Here is a 17,450-nt window from a genome sequence, read left to right as displayed (position 1 = left end):
ACTTAACTAGGCGCTGACGTCCCACAGCTGAAGGCTGGGGCTGGGAGCAGGGCCTGGAGGGGTGAAGGCATCCGGAGACTCTGTCCCACCTGGGCTCTGCTAACCCAGAACTGGGGTCAGCTCTCTCTCCAGGAGGCTGGGACTGGGTGAAGCCACTGGGCTGTGCTCAGCTCCCCTCCAGAACACTGGGCCAGGGCCAAGACCTCATTACCCATTAGGCTACAACTTGTTCTTCTCTCTGGGACGCTGGAGCCTGTGAGGCGGAGTTAATATCAGGGAGAGCCTTGGATACATGCCACCCATCCGCCTCATCCGGGAGGGTTTGCAGCCAGCAGCAGCCACCCAGCTCCCATCCAGGGAATGGGGGTTGGGAGGAAGTGTGGCTTCCTGGAATGTGTGCACCACACGATGCCTCCGGCTGCCACCCGCTGACCCGACTCGGTGGTTGGCTCCACACAGGCTCTCCATGACCCCTGAGGAGCACAGAGCGTTCTGGCGCAATGTGCAGTTCACTGTGGACAAAGACGTGGTCCGGACCGATCGGAACAACCAGTTCTTCCGAGGGGAAGACAATCCCAACGTGGAGAGCATGAGGTACTCCCTCCCCAGCCACCTGCAAGTCTGCAAGTCTCACCTGACCGCCCTGGGAAGTGGATGAGCCCCCAGCGACTTTCTGCAGGGGCTCTCTTCCAGGTTCATACGTCAAAGCCCCGGAAGTGAAGGATACGCTACTCATGGGCTACCTCAGTTGGCATCTCAGAGCCGTGGCATCCCAGGGAAGCCACCCAGGTCCCTGCCAGTGGGGCCCGCAGAACCCCTCTATCCCCTGGGCACCACCAAGCCTGTCCTTGCTTGGCTCACACCAACCATGGACCAGCTTCCCCATGCACCCCCTCCATCTCCCCGTGGGTGGTCCTGCAGTCATACAGCCACACAGAGCCAAAGGCTGGCATCTCTGACATTCTGCTGCAGCCTAGCAAATAATTGCACAAAATTAGCAGCCCACAGAAATGTCCCTGCCAGCCCACCCCTTGTCACAGGCAGTCCACCCTTCAGAAAATCAGACCCATGTTCCCCCTTACCCCTGCTCTCAAGGTTCTGGGCCTAGACAGCAGCTAATAGCAGGCCATTACTTCTTTTTTTTTTGAGACAGAGTCTTGCTCTGTCATCCAGACTGGAGTGCAATGATGTGATCTCGGCTCACTGCAACCTCCACTTCCCGGGTTCAACCTATTCTCCTGTCTCAGCCTCCCTAGTAGCTGAGATTATAGGCGTGCACCCCATCATGCCTGGCTAAGTTTTGTATTTTTAGTAGAGACAGGGTTTCACCATGTTGGCCAGGCTAGTGTCGAACTCCTGACCTCAGGTGATCTGCCCACCTCGGCCTCCCAAAGTGCTGGGATTATAGGCATGAGTCACCATGCCCAGCCAGGCCATCACCTTTTGCAAAGCAAGGGTCTGTGTGTCTGGAACCTAAGCTTGGGCTCTGAAATGATGGCAGAGCTGCCTTCCACTGAGATGAAGGCAAGTGAGGGAAGGCGGGGTCTCCAGCTTGGGGTTCTACGGGCTGGGCAGTGTGCTGTGGTGAGGGTCATCCCACTTACTGCTGTCTCCACTGTCTCCCAGGAGGATCTTGCTGAACTATGCCGTGTACAACCCTGCCGTCGGCTATTCCCAGGGGATGTCGGACCTGGTGGCGCCCATCTTGGCCGAGGTCCTGGATGAATCAGACACCTTCTGGTGCTTTGTGGGTTTGATGCAGAACACAATCTTTGTCAGCTCCCCTCGGGACGAGGACATGGAGAAACAACTGGTGAGGCTCAGAGGATGGGTACCTCCGAGGGCATGTGAGGGCCCATGCTGCCTCTCCCCTTGTAGCCAGGGTTGCCGTGGTGACGCGTGGCTTGGCTGCTATAGGTCAGTGGGCAGCGAAGACGCCAGGATAGGACTTGCCTGTGGGATATGGGTGACTTAGCCCTGGATCTTCGGGGGCTGGCCCCCTGACTCCCTGCAGGTCCAGGGGCCGTGTTGTGTGGGCTACCCTGGTGGCCTCCCACCCCTGCATGTGACAACCTGGCCCAAGCTCCCTGGCTGGCAAGGAAGGGGAGGCACCATCACACCCAGCCCCCTCTGAGCTTTAGGAAATGGGTCCTCAGGTGTGTCTAAGCTGCTCCCCGCAGAAGTCAACACAGCCAGGGCTTCTGAGTGCGGACAGGAAGAGGAGGGGCTCCTGAAACTCCCTGAGGTCTCCGGGGCAGTCCTCACACCCCACCCCTTCCCTGGGGTGCCCAGCTGTCACGTCTCCCATCAAGGCCTCTTTAAAAGGACCAGCCCTATGTAAACCAGGAAGCACTGACTGTCGGTGGTGGGGCTGAGCCCAGCTGGGTAAGGCAGCACCAGAGGGCCAGTGTGTGGGACCGAGCCAGGGCACCTGCTCACTGTTCTCAGCACGCATCACCCGTGTCTACCAAGTACCTGCCGGGTGCGGTCACCAGACATTCACCCTCCCGGCTGGGCCAGGAAGCTGGCATTGTGAGCAGAGGACGCTGGGTGTTGGGGAACCCTGCAGGAGGCGCCTGTGATAAGGACAAGATGGCTTCTGCACTAGGGACAGCTCCAGGGTGTGTGGGGTCTGGCCCTGAGTGTCGCTAAGGCTGGGCTGAGCAGAGCAGTCCTAGTGGTGGGACTGAGTGACCCGGTCTTCCTGGACCAGTAGTGAGGGAGGAGCTGATGGAGGGCCTTGAAGGCCAGGGCCACAGGGTGTGTCTCATAGAACGAGGGTCCCCACTGCGCGGCCACAGAGCGTGTCTCAGAATGGGGGTCCCCGCCCCAGCACACTGCGTGTGTCTCATAGAATGGGGATCCCCACCCCCAGGCCACAAAGCGTGTCTCAGAATGGGGGTCCCTGCCCCAGCACACTGAGCGTGTCTCAGAATGGGGGTCCCCGCCCCAGCACACAGAGTGTGTCTTATAGAACGGGGGTCCCCACCCCCAGGCCACCGAGCATGTCTCAGAACGGGGGTCCCCGCCCCCAGGCCACCGAGCATGTCTCATAGAATGGGATGCCCGCTCCCAGGTCCGGGACTGGCGCTGGTCCGTGGGCTGTTAGGAACCAGCCGCACAGCAGGAAGTGAGCGGAGGACAGGCCAGCGAGCATCCCTGCCTGGGCTCCACCTCCCGTCCGATCAGCGGCCACATTCGATTCCCACAGAAGCTCGAACCCAAGAACCCTTTGTGAACTGCATGTGAGGGATCTAGGTTGTGCGATGCTTATGAGAATCTAATGCCTGATGATACGAGGGGGAGCAGTTTCAACCCGAAACCATTCACACTACCTTGTCTGTGGAAAAATTGTCTTCCAGGAAACGGGTTCCTAGTGCCAAAAAGGTTGGGGACCACTGCTGTAGACTATTAGTGGGTCACTGATGGCAGGCTGGGAGGGTTGAAGCCAACAGAGAGAATTTGAAGGCAAAGGAGCCCAAGCAGGGAGGTGCAGGCACCTGCACAGGGGGTGGGAGTGGAGCGTCTGCAAGGGGGTCATCCACATGGGTGGGCTTGACCCGGCTGCAGGCCACAGGGCGGACGGCTGGCTGCACATCTTCAGCGCAGTTTCCGTGGGAACAGTGGGCCACCTGTGTGGGAAGGGGGCATGTGGCCCTGAGCCCTGCCCCAGGATCCCCCCAGCTGTGATCTAACTCCACCTGGGCCGGGGGGCTGACCCCAGCCGAGCCTGCTCACTCTGCATCAACGGGTGGGTGTGACGTCAGGCGTCCACATTGCCTGGGGAGGCAGTTACAGTGTCCAACGCCATTCGCCCCTGAAGGCTCATGGCAGCACATGGCCGGGTGACTCATTGACTGCTGGAGATTGATTTTCCAGCGACATTGATGAAGTCAGTGGCCTGGGCCCGGGTGCTGCCAGAAATAGCCCCAATCTTATTCCACGTCACTGGGAGGTGACCTTAATGGCAGGAATCGAGCATCCTGGGGCTCAGACACGTCCCCTTCCTGCCCTAAATCAGCTCTGGAAGATGAAAGATCTGGGTGAGCATAGCTGAAGAGGGGTGGGGGCGCTCCCTGGATGATCCGCTCACCTCACCAGGAGGGGTGGATGTGGGAAACAGCCCCCAAGTGTCCACCGAGAGTGGGGAGCCTTCCTGGCCATGGAGCGGCTGCCCAGCATCCGGCCACTCCAGGGAACAATGCTCTGCCTCACTCTGGGCCATGCCACAGCCTCCGGAACAGTCAAATCTGGGAGGAACTGGCGGAGGCAGGTGTGAACCGATTCCAGTGGTGGAATAAAGCACTGGGGGGCTGGCATGTGCAGCAGGTAGAGGCCCCTGGCTGTGCTTTTCCAGGTTGGGGTGGCCCGGGGAAGGGCCCCAGTGGGAGTGGGCTCCCTGGGCAACAGGCTTGCATGGGACTAGGGCTAACTAACCCATGCTGGCCTCGCCCCCAGCTATACCTTCGGGAGCTGCTGCGACTGACACACGTGCGCTTCTACCAGCACCTGGTCTCGCTGGGCGAGGACGGCCTGCAGATGCTTTTCTGCCACCGCTGGCTCCTGCTGTGCTTCAAGCGGGAGTTCCCCGAGGCTGAAGCGCTGCGGATCTGGGAAGCCTGCTGGGCCCACTACCAGGTGAGCCAGGGCAGGGGCCAGGAGGCCTGCTGGGTTTACTACCAGGTGAGCCAGGGCAGAGGGCAGGGGCCAGGGCCGGGGAGGTTGGGACCATGGCCCCTGAACCACCGTGGCCACCCTGCCTGCTGCCCCTGGCCGCCTCGCCGCCCCCCAACCACAGCCACACATGAGTCCCCCATATGGCGACCGCCTTCCCGTCCCACGTGGCTGGCTTCAGACCTTGCAGCTCGCCTCCCCAGTCACTGAAATCGATGCAAATTGCCCGCTGACTGCACTCATTACCACTTTCTGGGGCTGAGCTCCCTCCTGTCACAACCAATCAGTGTGAGTGACACTGTCGGGGGCCTACGCTAGACCACAGCAGCCCAGGATGCCGGTACCCAGGAGCGTAAGCCAGCACCGCCCTGCCCCCTCGGGACCGCCCGGCCACGAGGGACGAGGGCCAACTCACCCATCACCCTCCTGTGCAGAGAAAGGGCCTGAGATTCCCACTTCCCTGTCGGCCCCTCCAGAGGGCTCCAATCAGTGATACCGACTTCCTCTCTCCGTCCACCGTCACCAGCATCTTCTCAGCAAATTCCCCTTGGAGCACAGCACTGGCTCTGTCACATGGCCTTAACGCCCAAATTAGGGACAAGCTGGAGATGTCAAAAGATAAGCAAGTCTCTTTGAATCCATCAGCCTTTAAAAAAAAAAAAAAACTCACATTGACGCATCCAGGAGGGCTGGACCCTTTTGCAGGAGCAGGCTCCATCCACCACGGCAGCTCCAGCAGCCTCCATCAGAGAGCCCTGAAGATGCAGGTAAACACCCATCTGCTGGAAGACATTTGCGTCAGCGTCTCCCGTCCTCACTCACACTGCAGGGGGCTGATGTCTGATGAGAGAGAGTCTGAAGCCATGGAGTGCCGGTGCCACACGCCGCCTTTGCATGCATTCGTTGGCTCGCCCTGGCCCGGGTCTAGGTTTCCTTCCTGGCTTAGCCTGCTGGACGTGGACGTGCAGGGTGGACGGTCTGCATTAATAAAGGGAAGCACGGCATGGATGGTCTGAGACGCTTCATTCCCACCACCCCCAGAGAAAAAAATCGTGCCTCATTGCATGTTTTCCCAGTGGCAAATTTGCCGCCCTCATTCCTTTATGTTCAGGCTGATGTCACATGTGAACTCAGGGCGTGGCCCAGCAGACAGGGCCCTTTCCCACGGGCACCTACTATGTCCCGAGTGTAATGAGATCTAGTTGGAATTCCAGCGGGAGGCCGATGTGACGTGGGATCTCTGTTGGCTGCTGTTTTGTTGGAATCCACAAAGCACGTTTCTGTTGTTTTCAGACTGTGGGCTCGATTTAGCCACAGTCGGTCCCATCCCTCGATCAATTTGGTAGTCTTACGGGGTGGGGGTGGGCTGCCAGTGAGCTGGGAGTGAGCTCTGTGGAATGGGAAGGTTGCCGCCAGGTGAGGTCTTTAACTGTTCAGTGACCCCTGAGCGAGAAAAGGCCTTTGATGCTATCCATCCGCTGCCAGCGTGTGGTGGGGCTGGACGGCCCTACGCCCTGCCTGTCCTGGGAACTGAAATCCGCCTATACTGTACAGGCTGTGGAGATCGTGCCCTCCCTCTCCCTCCCCACATTCCTCTCCCAGAGAAGCTGGGCGTCCACCTTCCTGCAACCCCTCCACTGTGTCTCGCACCAGCCACAGTTCAAATCACTGCAAAAGGATCCGTCAGAGCCAAAACAAGACCGTCCCAGATTAGTTCAGAGGAAGCAGCCGGGCAGCCTGGTGCATGGTCTCTCCAGGAGCAGGCTGGGGCGTGGGAGTTGCCTGTAGCCTCTGCCCTCATGGTGTGCTCTGCTCAGCCTGGGCTGGGGACACCGTTCCGTCTGGTTTGTGTGGTCGACGTCAGGAGACTAAACATGGACTTCCCAGTGCCCCCGTCCTTCCTGTGCCTCCGGAAGTGCGTGTGCATCAAAGGTGGCGTGCCTTGAGGCGTCCAGGCTGGAGAGCACACAGGATGCAGCCGTCAGGACCCGGCGTGGGCTTCCTGCGGTGCACAGCGCATTGCTGGCAGGCCTCGTGGGGCGGTCTTTAAAGGGAGGGCTGCGGAGTCCTCAAAGGGCGCCCAAAAAGAGGCTCAAGGACAGCGCGATCATTTCAGCCACCCCATGGGCGAGCTGCTGTGCCCGCTCTGTTAGGATCTTCCCACTTTTCTAGCCACAAACCCTAGAGTCGTCTCTGGGGCATGATTTGGGGGGTGTGGCCTGGAGCCAGGAGGATAGGCTGACCCGTGGCTGGCTGCCAGAGGCACATTCCACGAGCCGCTGGAGTGAGTTCTGACCCAGCCTTCCACACACACCGTTGCTCAGGACCGTTACAAATGAGTCCTCCCCATAAGCGCAGGCCAGGCCTTCTGAGGAAGGCACCTCCCCACCGCCCCCGCCCCCGTCATGGAGACCACCCACATTGCCCCCCAGGAGAGCAGCAGCAGCCCGTGGGGCTGAGCTCAGTGTCGTCTCCTGTGGATGTCACAGCAGCCTGGGCATGCGACCCAGGATGGACCCCGTGTGCGGGTGGGGAAACTTAGGGCCGAAGAGGCAATGCAGCTCGCCCAGGGCCACACGGCCCCCGAGCTGGGCTGTGAGCCCCGACACCTCACCCTGGAGCCCTCGCTCGCACCCTGGCAGTCAGTTTCCTCCTGAGTGCAGGGCCTGGGGCTCGGTCAGAGCCCGTGTCTGAACTCTACCCCCCTCCCCAGACCGACTACTTCCACCTTTTCATCTGCGTGGCCATCGTGGCCATCTATGGGGATGATGTCATCGAGCAGCAGCTGGCCACGGACCAGATGCTCCTGCACTTCGGAAACCTGGCCATGCACATGAACGGGGAGCTCGTTCTCCGGAAGGTGAGGCTGCTCCAGACGTGGGCCCCGCCCCACCCTGCCCCCAGAGCCCCAGTGCCAGCGGTTAGTTCTCAGGAAGGTGATGCTGCCCCAGACATGGGCCCCGCCCCCAGAGCCCCATCCCCACCGGCTCATTCTCAGGAAGGTGAGGCTGCCCCAGATGTGGGCTCCGCCCCCAGAGCCCCATCCCCACCATGGCCCCCCAGCACGTGCCCTGCCCCTACCCGTAGCACTGGGGGCTCCTTGCCAAGGCCTCGCAGTCAGCACCTGTCTTGGCCTGGCTGTGTCACCTCGGCTGTCCCCTCACTGTCCTGGGGTGCCAGCCCTGACACAGGAGCCTCCCTTGCTGGCTGAGGAGGGAACGGATTCCCCGGGGCTGACGCACAGGACAGGTACAACCCAGAGCTAGGAACCCTGAGGAGGAGGCTGGACCCAGGGGCAGGGTAGCCAGAATACTGGAGGCCTTGGGCTTTGGCCCCCTCCCCCACTTCCCAGACTCCTCCTGGAGATGCTGCCTGTTAGCTCTGTGGTTGTCCTCAGGGCAGTGAGGGGGCATCCTGAGGTCAGTGGTGCCCCCCGGCACAGGACGCAGATGCTACAGGAGCTGAGAGGCTGCTGGGGTGGGGGGGGTGCAGAGCAAGGTGTGGGGGGAAAGAGAGGGGTGCTGCCGAAGGGACAGGTGGGCTTGGCTGGGTGCGGCCCGGCCCTGGCTGGTGTTGGTCCTGTTCACCCTCCCGATGAAGCCCTTTCAGGGACCTTCCTCACCTTGAGCCACCTGTGAGCACAGCCCAAGCGCCTTGTGGGTCCTGTCACTGCAGCCACCTAAGACCCAGGACCCGTGGTGCCAGTGATGGTGGGAGATGCAGGCAGAGCCCTCAGCCCAGGACTCAGTGAGCCCCCGAGGTGCAGGCCGTTGCTGCTGTTGCTCTTTGTTGGCCACTCCCGTGGGGACCCTAGGCTGCCAGGCTGTCCCCCGGCCCCTCCTCACCCCCCCGTCCTCTCTCTGCAGGCGAGGAGTTTGCTGTACCAGTTCCGCCTCCTGCCCCGGATCCCCTGCAGCCTGCACGATCTGTGTAAGCTGTGCGGGACAGGCATGTGGGACAGCGGCTATATGCCCGCGGTGGAGTGCACCGGCCACCATCCAGGCTCGGAGAGCTGTCCCTATGGGGGCACGGTGGAGATGCCTTCCCCCAAGCCCCTGAGGGAAGGCAAGAAGGGCCCAAAGACGCCGCAGGACGGCTTTGGCTTCCGCAGATAGGTCGGCCCCTGGCACTGGACAGGGGTTGAGGGGACCTCCCCAGAGGCCCCGGGCACGGGAGGGGGTGGGGCTGGGCATGAAGGGGACAGGGGATGGTAGAAACCTAAGGAAAATGCTTTTGGACAACTTGAGAGGAACCTTTTCATACTAATGACAAAATTAGAGTCCGGAAGTGACAGAAGTCAGACCTACAGCCACCCAGAGGAAAGTCAGCTCCTGAAACGCTGCAGTGGAACGCGTGGCCACCGCACCTGAGACGCAGGCCGGCTGGACTCTCCTGCTGGCTGCCCTGGAGGATTTCAACACGTCCCAGGATTTGCTCCAGCCTCACGGGCAGCCAGACAGCACCACCAGGCCATGAGGAAAGCAGAGACAGGAGAGGAAGGCCTCACTCACCCACCGCGTCGAGGGCTGCAGAACAGAGCAGGGTCCTGTCCAGGGCCGGAGACATCCTTGCAAGCCAGACACACTTCCTCATGAGACCTTGTTCTCTGGGAGTGAGCCAAACACACTTCCCAAAGCTTCCCCAGCCACAGCTGGGATGCTGATGGAAAGACATCTGCCATAAAAAAAAAAAAGAAAAAGAAAAAGATAAAAAGCTCAACCCATATGGGGATAGAGAGGTGGAAGAGCAGGCAGGTTTGAGGAGCTGGGGCTTGTAATGTTCATCCATTTAAACATTTCGTCCTCCCGGTACACGAAGGGAACTCCCTGCCCAGGAGCCTGAGCCTCAGGCTGTTGGAGAAGCATCCGATGTCTTTTTCTTAGCTGGGGGTCTTCTACGTGAGGTGCCTTGGCGTTGTTTAAGGTCAGCTCCACCAAATACAGCAACCAGCTGGGGCTTGAGTGGGTTGATGTGTGCGTGTGTCCCTGCGTGCGTGCATGCATGCGGGTTTGTGTTTGCAAGGTCCTCTGACGATGATCTGCCTTGTCCCAGGGACACGGTAGTATATTAGCCGACCAACCAAGACAAGGACACCTGGAAGTAGTTAGACTCTTCCACTTTCCTACAGGACCTGTGAACTCAGATGTGTAAGTCAGCTTCTCAGGTGATCGGACATGAGAGCGACCAGTGAAGGAGTCAGCACTCAGGGCTCTCTGCCTTCTATGTGGGAGTGAGGTCTTCCCAACAGACTCTTCCCTACTCCAAAAGATTGTCTATCAGTTGCTCCTTCTGGGATCTAGAGATGGACAGACAAGGGTGTGCGATCTATGCTATGAGAGTTCCCTCCCAGCCAGCTTAGAAGTGTCGAGCCATCTGCACAGAAAGCCACTCCTTCAGCAAGAAGACCAAATCCCTCCTGAAATCCTCCATCGCGTCCTTCTGGGGAGAAGAGCCCTTGATGTGCTGAGAACCATCATGGGGACCGGGACCGAGGGCTTCTTCCCACTCGAAGCTTTTCTCCCTGGAGGGTGGGCACTGCTGGGCCATGCCACTTCAAAGCAGTGTTTCTCAGCAGGAAAGGGGAGGTCACCACTCCTCCTCCTCCTCGGCTTCTCTTTTCTCCATGAACCCAGGTTCTCCAGCAGGCACTTCCAAGTTCCCAGGTCTGTCTGCCCAAGAGCCTTTTGGGGAGTCAGTGCCCCCGTCCTGGGGTACCGACCATTTCTGTCTAGTAGTAGGGGGTCCTGCAGTGGGAGTGGGGTGGGCTTCTCATCCACGTTGCTTCTGCGAAGTGAGGGTTGCCTTTGTGGGCTAGGGCGGTGGTTAGAACTTCTGCCCTGACCCTCCGCTAGAAACCAGTTATATCCATTGCCACAGCAATACTGTGTAACAAATCCCCCAACGCTCCGTGGCCTGCAACAATCAGCACTGATCTAGAGCAGGAGTCAGCAGTTTGGGGCGGGGTGATTCTTCTGGTCTAGGCTGAGCTTGCTTGTTTAGGGCCAGTGGGCTGTTAAGTCCCAGGGGCTGCTTATGGTGCAGAGGTCAGACCTGGCCCTGCTCTGTGGTCTCTTGCATCCCTCCCGCAGGCCAGCCATGGCAGAGCCAAAGGCAAGGAGGGAGAGACGGCAAGTGCCTTTCCAAGCCTAGGCAGACACCGCACCTGCAGCCCTCCCCTTGGCCACAGCAAATCACGTGGCTGGGCTCAGCATTAAGGGGTGGGGGACGGACCTGCCACTTTAGCGTCCCCTCTGCACAGTTGGGTGGCAGTAGGCTGAGAATTTGGAGAGCTGAAGAACTGGGACTCTGGAGAGTCTGTGTCCTAATAAGGCCTGCTTTGGAGCACTCCTTCCCCACTCACCCTCTCCAGGAGAACAGCATCCCTGATCCTAGCATTTCACTAGATACCTCGTGCCTTTGAGCTGCTGTGTTTGGGAGGGAGGAAGAGGGTAGGCAGGTCCAGGGCTCCCCTCACTTAGGAAGGTCCTAGTAGAAGGCATTCCTTCTGAGCCTCCTGGCCCTACAGCTTCTCACTCCTGCTGCTCCCCAAGACCTGACCCAGACCAGTCAGCTGCATCTCTGCACCAAGTACCACCCCCGCCGTGCACTGCTCGCACCTCACGCTCCCTATGGGCTGGCCGGGACCCCAGTGAGGTCTGCACCTCTCCCACCAGCCAGGACCTCGGAAGCCGTGACCTGGATGTTCAGGGCTTGGTGGAGGAGACGCTGCTCCGGGGGGATGGAGAAGCCCCGCCCCTCCGCAACTCCCTTAATCTGGATGCAATTAGAGGAAACCAGCCAAAAACCCTGCGGCAGCTGTTGCCCCGGGATTATTCCCAGCCAGTGAGAGGCATTAGGGCGATAATTCAGTCATTAGACTTCTAGCCTTCCCACCGCCAGAACGTGCAAATAGGGGATAATCAGCCCTGCACGGCCATCCTCAGCAATGCTGCTTATTTAACCCATTTTTTAAAATGACACTTAATGTTATTGGCTGGCGTACGTGTGTGCGCATACTTAAAAGTTGACGCGTGCTACGGCCCTGCTGCTAATGTCTGTGCTGACAGCGTTACCCGATGTTGCTCAGGGCCTCTGGGAAGAGAGGGCACCTTTGATGTGGGCGTGCTGGCACCCAAGAGGCCGCGCGGTCAGGCTCGATGCTTGCCGACTCTGGAAGGTCCCGCCAGGGTTGGGGGGTCGGGTGAGCGCTCAGAGAGATCTGGGGAGGAAGCGAGGAGCCTGGTGTCCTCACCAGGTGCAGAGGGGAATTGTGTTCTGCTCCAGAAGGTTCTGACTCAAGTCTCAGCCCCTAGGACTCAGAACTCACAAGTCATGGACCAAGTACGGAGGGAGGGAGGGCCCCAGCCCACCCCTGCAGAGGAGGAGGAGGGTCTGAAGGTGGGAGGGGCAGCTCCATGAGCAGCCACTGTTCCTGACCAGCCAAAGTGTCGGGCGCCAGGGGAGGTTTCCATGTCCAGGAGGGAGAGGACCTCCACCCTCTGACTTTTCAGTTTTCCGTAGCAGCCCAGTCTGAAGCTTTGCAGGGGTGGGCAGGGCATCAGGACAAGATGAAGATGCTGGTTCTGGAACCAGGCCTTCCCTTGGGCTAAGGGGCAGTGGTTGGCAGAGGTTGCCCAGCTCTTTTGGAGGCCACTGGGAATAGAGGTGGGGTGGCAACAGGAAATGGGGTGCGGGCTGTAGACCACAGTGGGTGGGGTGGTGCTTCCGTTCCTGTAAGGTCCGCCCCCCGAGTCCCCTCATCTGCTTCTTGTTTGGCAGAAATAGCTCTGGGGCACAGCCACTTGATGATGGGAATCTGCTCACGCCATGCCCTCTGGGGAAGGAAATCTCGCTCCTTGTGCAGCCTCTCCTTTCCCCTGCGGGGGTGCTGGGGGTGCCAGGGCTCCACCCTCGGCTCGCTGGGCAGAGGGAAGGAAGCACCTCCCTGTATGCTCTGCAGAGGCCCCTGCAAGTCACTTTGCCTCAGAGGAAGGAGGAGAGGTCCCCTGGGAAAACACACACACACACACACACACACACACACACACACACACACACGTGCAGGGGTGCAGCCTAGGTCAGTGGGGCCAGGACTGGCTGCCCAGCTGGGCCTGCCCCATTCTTGGAGTCCCTGAGGAATGGGCCTCAGGATCCACTTCGTCCCCTGTTTCTAAGCCAGGCTGCATGGCCATTCCGGGTTTGAAAGCATTCTGCCCTGTCTCCGGTCAGAGGGAACTGCCCCCAAACTAGAAAGCTAATTTCCCCTGAAGGTTCGTGAAGCCAGAGGCATGCCCTTGGGGGCTGGTCGGGGGTGGTGGGGCCAGGGTGAGAGGCGGTGCTGTGGAAGGGGCCTGGCCCCTGCTGCCTGCGACTCTCCCCGGGTGTGCGGCCTTCTGCCTCCCTCAGGCTCAGTTTCCAGCCTGTAACGAGAACAACGATGCCTGCCTGCCCAGGCCACGTCCTGGGACCACAGTGGGGACTCAAGTGTAAAACTGTCATGAGGATGGTTTATGAAGTCCCAGGGACCACACCTGCACTCAGGGAAGAGACCGCTGACCTCAGCCATCAGCCATGTGCATCGTGGGGGCGGCGAGCTCAGGACGGAGAGCTCTTGCCTGGTTCGGAGTCAGCACACCTGCACTCCCTTGCACACACCCACCCAGCTGTGTGTCCTCCACCAAGGGCGAGCCTCTCTGTGACTCTTCTGTAAAATGCACCCCGTTTTGCCCACTCGTGCCATGAGACACATCCTCAGCCATCCCGCCAGGCATGAGCGCGTGAATGCACGTGCAAAGCTCTCCACCAGAAGGGTGGTGTGGGCCCTGCAGGTCCTAGCCCTCGGCCTTGAAGCTCCCTCAGGCTGCAGACTCTGGCCTCCCGGGTCTGAACATTAGAACCGGGGAAAGGGGTGTCCCTGAGCAGAGCCAGGAGTGCAAACAGCCTTCAGCCGTCTGGCCTTTTAAGTATATTGTGTTGCGTTTCCAGGTAGGAAGGTAGCATTTCAAGTTCAAAGAGAGATGAGTCATGCAACCATCTTTCCTCCAGCACTTTCGGGGTAAGAAGGACAGTTTTTCTTATGGTTTAGGGGAAATTTTCTTGAAATTTCCACCATTACCAATAGATTACTGATGTCCATGGCAAGTGATCTGTTCTTGGTATTTTTTTTTTTGTTTTGGTTTGGTTTTTAAATGTAATCGCCCATTGGTCAGGCCCAGGACTGGTCACCATGAGCTCTGCTAGCCACGGCCCCAACAATGCTTCCGGCTCTCATGGATTCCACAGCAAATAAAACTGTCCTGAAAACAGATGCACACTGTACAGTGCCTCTAGAAGGTCTGGTGGGACTTGCTGGCTCGAAGCACGGCAGGCTCTGTGCTGGGCAAAGAGGGCCCCGTGGCAGCCCAAGGGCAGCCTGCAGACTCCAGTGTGCCCTGCTTCTCCCGTGTTCCGAGATGGAGGAGGGGAAGGTGTAAAAGAGCTGGATGGGTGCTGTGGGGACCGAGGGTCCCGGGAGACTGGCCAGGGACTCAGCAAGCGCCCGCTCTAGCAGGCCTTGCCCTCTGGGCTGTGGTTGGACAGCACTAGGCCTGCAGGGTGGGCTGCGAGGAGGAAGAGCAGCTCTGGAACCCGGGCCCCAGCAGGCAGCGATGGGAGAATTGACGAGTGCTCGCGGGGTCTCACACGGGAAAGGACCGGTTAACTGAGCAACTGGGAGCCTCGCTCCCGCCCCAGTGCCTGGAAACACAAACAGCATTTTATTGCACCTTGGCTGCCGGGGCTCTGGTTTCAGGAAAAGCCTCAGTCTTGCATTTGTGAATTTTTAAGGAGGCAAACAAGGTGAATTTGACCTTGCTAGGAGTGGGAGTTAGGGAAAATTCAGGCTGCCCCACCAAGCCCTTGGAACCGTGCAGCAGGGGTCAGGGGAGGGATGGGCAAAGGCGGGTTGACCCATGGAGTGGGTCTTCTGGTCCTCCGGGAGCATGGAGGGTGGGGGGGAGCTCCAGCTCTTCATCAAGCACCCTTTGGGGTTCCCGGCTGTTTTCTGTGGTTCCATGTGTGTCTTTTCCCCTTTTGCCTGGCGGGAGGTTGGAGGGGAACATGAGTAACTCTTATCTGCATCACTGGGGTCTCATGTCTGAAGGGCCTGTCTCACCTGCCACCTACCTGGCCTTGGCCTAGACATCTGAGTGCCTCATCACCTCCTCTCCACAAGCCCAGGGGTGCCCCTCCCAAGGCTGGCTGGGCAGGTACCACGGGCCAGGCCCCAGGAAGCGCAATGGGCTTCCCCCAGGAAAGACAGCAGAGCCAGCACTGCCTGCCTAGGGAGGGCACCCACTACCAGGCATGGCTGGTGGCTCCGTTTAAAGAAATCTTTGTCCATGTGGGACTGGGAGGTGCTTCCCCATCCTGCCTGGAAGCCACATCCTGGCTCTTACCGTGGACTCTGCAGCAGCCATGGTGGCCAAGTGAAGACGGGGGAGCCTGGTGGCTCAGGGGCCCCTGGTGTCACCACCTCCAAGGCAATGGGACTGGACAGGGCAGCTCCTCAGGGAGGATGATCCCACCTTCACGGGTCAGCCCTGCAGGGGGACAAGGCCCGCTACGACTCTACCTCAGGCCACCAACTGGACCTGTCCCACCAGGAAGGTCCCTTCCAATCTGTCTGGCAGCTGGTTCCCTGGGTAGGCCCAGACAGGCAGCATCATCCTCACGTTCACCTCTGCTGTGCCCTACTTCCCCCGTAAATGACAACTGTGTAGTCACCCACACCGGCCAAGGGGACACAGGTGCCACCTGGTGGGCCACCATCTTCAGGGGCCCAGCTCTCTGTTGTCCCACAGCCCTCGGGGCTGGCGGTGCCTGCTCAGTGCCTAGGGAGTGCTCTTGCCACACAGCTGGGCAGTGGGCGTGACTCAGTGTTTACACCTCAAGCAGCCGCACAGGCTCCAGAGGGAAGCTTCTTTGGGGTCCTCGTTCATGAGAGAGCATCCTGTGTGCAGCCCTGTTCTGGCTTCGTCCTCATCATTCATGCATTCATCCCACAAGGACCATGGCACCGTGGGCTCGCTCCAGGGAAGCAAGGCGGGAGTGCACTGGGGCTCCTTGGGTTCCCGGGGCAGACACGTGTGCCCTGCACACCCTCAAATGAGCTGGCCCCTGGGTGAGGCCATGTGGACCCCCACAGCTTTGGGGCCAGCTGGGCAAACCTTGAACCCCCAATTTCTGCGTGGCCTTTGGCTGCCCTCCTTCTCCAAGGCGTGACTCTTACTCCAGAGACTCAGGTGAGCAAGTGTCCCTTACCTTATTTTCTCTCAATCAAACTGAAATCCATTGTGATCCCCCATAGCCCAGTGCAGTCTGTTTTTATTAAGGGTGTCTCCCTTCCTCCCCGTGCCCAGGACAGGCCATGAGCCAGAGGTACAAGGGGCCCCAGGCAAGACGCAGGGCTGTCCGCTCCTGGTTCTTCATTGCCATGGGGACACCCTTTGTCCAAACCCAAGGAATCCCGGGACGTCTGGCTTTGCCACTTTGGCTGGGACTCAGGTACCCGGGCACACCTGTGTCTATGTCCCCTCCTCGTCCCAGTGAGGGGGACCCTCAGTATCCCCCCCAACATAGAACAGGAAGATCTCAAGCCAGCCCCCTCCTCCAGTTCGATTACTCTCCCTCACATCCACCCAGAGAGGTCCAGACCTGTGGCCACTTCCATGCCCTCTCCAGACTAGGAGACACCTGCTGCTGACCTCGTGGAAAACTTAGATTTTGACATTCTCATGCTTCAGAAGTGGTGGCTCCTCCTTCTCCCCCACTCCGCCACCTGCGGGCCTCCTCTCTGCATCTCAGGAGAACAACCAGATCTTTGGGCTCCTGGGGTATGTGCCATGCAGTTTAGACGAAGTGCTTTGAAAATATGCCATTCAGTCTCTGACTAGGAAAATAAGCCCGATTTGACAGGTCCGATGCCATCAGCTCTTCAACATGAGACAAAAGAGAGGATTTTATGTTTTGAGTGATTGGAGAGAATGATATAATAATTTTCTGAATTGACATCTGGATGTTGAAATTAGGATGGTGCAAAAGGGGTACAGGGCCACAGGCTGGGTACAGCAGCCAGCTCCCCACGACGCAGAAGCTGCTTCAAAACCCCCTCAGCAAAGAGGGGCACATGCAAGTCAACAAAGTGGGAAGCCTTCACCAAGGCCACACCCAAGGTCTACTGATTGTCTACCCAAAGTTCATTGATTCCTGGCCATGAACAAACACAACAGAAAAATACACTGAGGGTCCTAGTGGCTACAAGTCAATGGTGAATTGGCACATGGTCTAGCAGTTTTTAAATCTAACAGTAGAGTATGGCAATGGGCAAGGGCCAAGAAGTCCTTCTGAGATGGGAGGTCTCGCTGTATTCGGGCTCAGTGGAGGTCTGTGACCAGTGTCTGGACACTAGCTACAGGGGACTGGGCAGAGGATTCTGGGCAGAAGGCAAATGTCTAAAAGTACTTTGGAAGGGTAAAGGATGGGAGCCTTGTTTAAAATAAAGACTGAAGGATAATAAATGTCATCCAGGTTTGTAGATTAATGGAGAGGGCACCATCTAGCCATTCTCCGCTTTTCCAGTGCAGAGAACTGGGCAAACGCGCCAGTGGTCACGTGAGGCACTGCCACGGAGCGAGCACCGGGAGACCCACTCTAGACCACTGAGCTCTTGGTGCCGTCCACTCTGCCTCCTAGAATTCTGGGGTTCTGAGTGCGTGCCCTTGGTGGGGCCTTCCTCT

The 17,450-nt window shown here is 59.0% G+C and overlaps 1 protein-coding gene across 33 annotated transcripts in view; it reads left to right on the top strand.

Annotated features, from left to right (window-relative positions):
• Positions 1–13,981, top strand: part of TBC1D16 (TBC1 domain family member 16) — a 98,611-nt gene extending 84,630 nt beyond the window's left edge. For 12 of the 33 annotated variants that reach the window (XM_074020817.1, XM_045376536.3, XM_074020820.1 and 9 more), the window contains 5 exons: positions 460–594; positions 1,627–1,813; positions 4,459–4,638; positions 7,388–7,534; positions 8,541–13,981. In XM_074020817.1, coding sequence (XP_073876918.1) covers positions 460–594; positions 1,627–1,813; positions 4,459–4,638; positions 7,388–7,534; positions 8,541–8,789 — 898 coding nt within the window. In that variant the 3' untranslated portion in view covers positions 8,790–13,981. Of the gene's footprint in view, positions 1–459; positions 595–1,626; positions 1,814–4,458; positions 4,639–4,961; positions 5,783–7,387; positions 7,535–8,540 lie in introns of those variants that run through there. The other 21 variants (XM_074020824.1, XM_074020821.1, XM_074020822.1 and 18 more) reach the window with 12 other exon arrangements.
• Positions 13,982–17,450: the final 3,469 nt, after the last annotated feature.

Source organism: Macaca fascicularis, chromosome 16, assembly GCF_037993035.2.
Source record: "Macaca fascicularis isolate 582-1 chromosome 16, T2T-MFA8v1.1".
Taxonomy (NCBI): domain Eukaryota; kingdom Metazoa; phylum Chordata; class Mammalia; order Primates; family Cercopithecidae; genus Macaca; species Macaca fascicularis.
The sequence above is the reverse complement of the archived record's forward strand: the minus strand, read 5'-3'. Positions and strand labels throughout refer to the sequence as shown.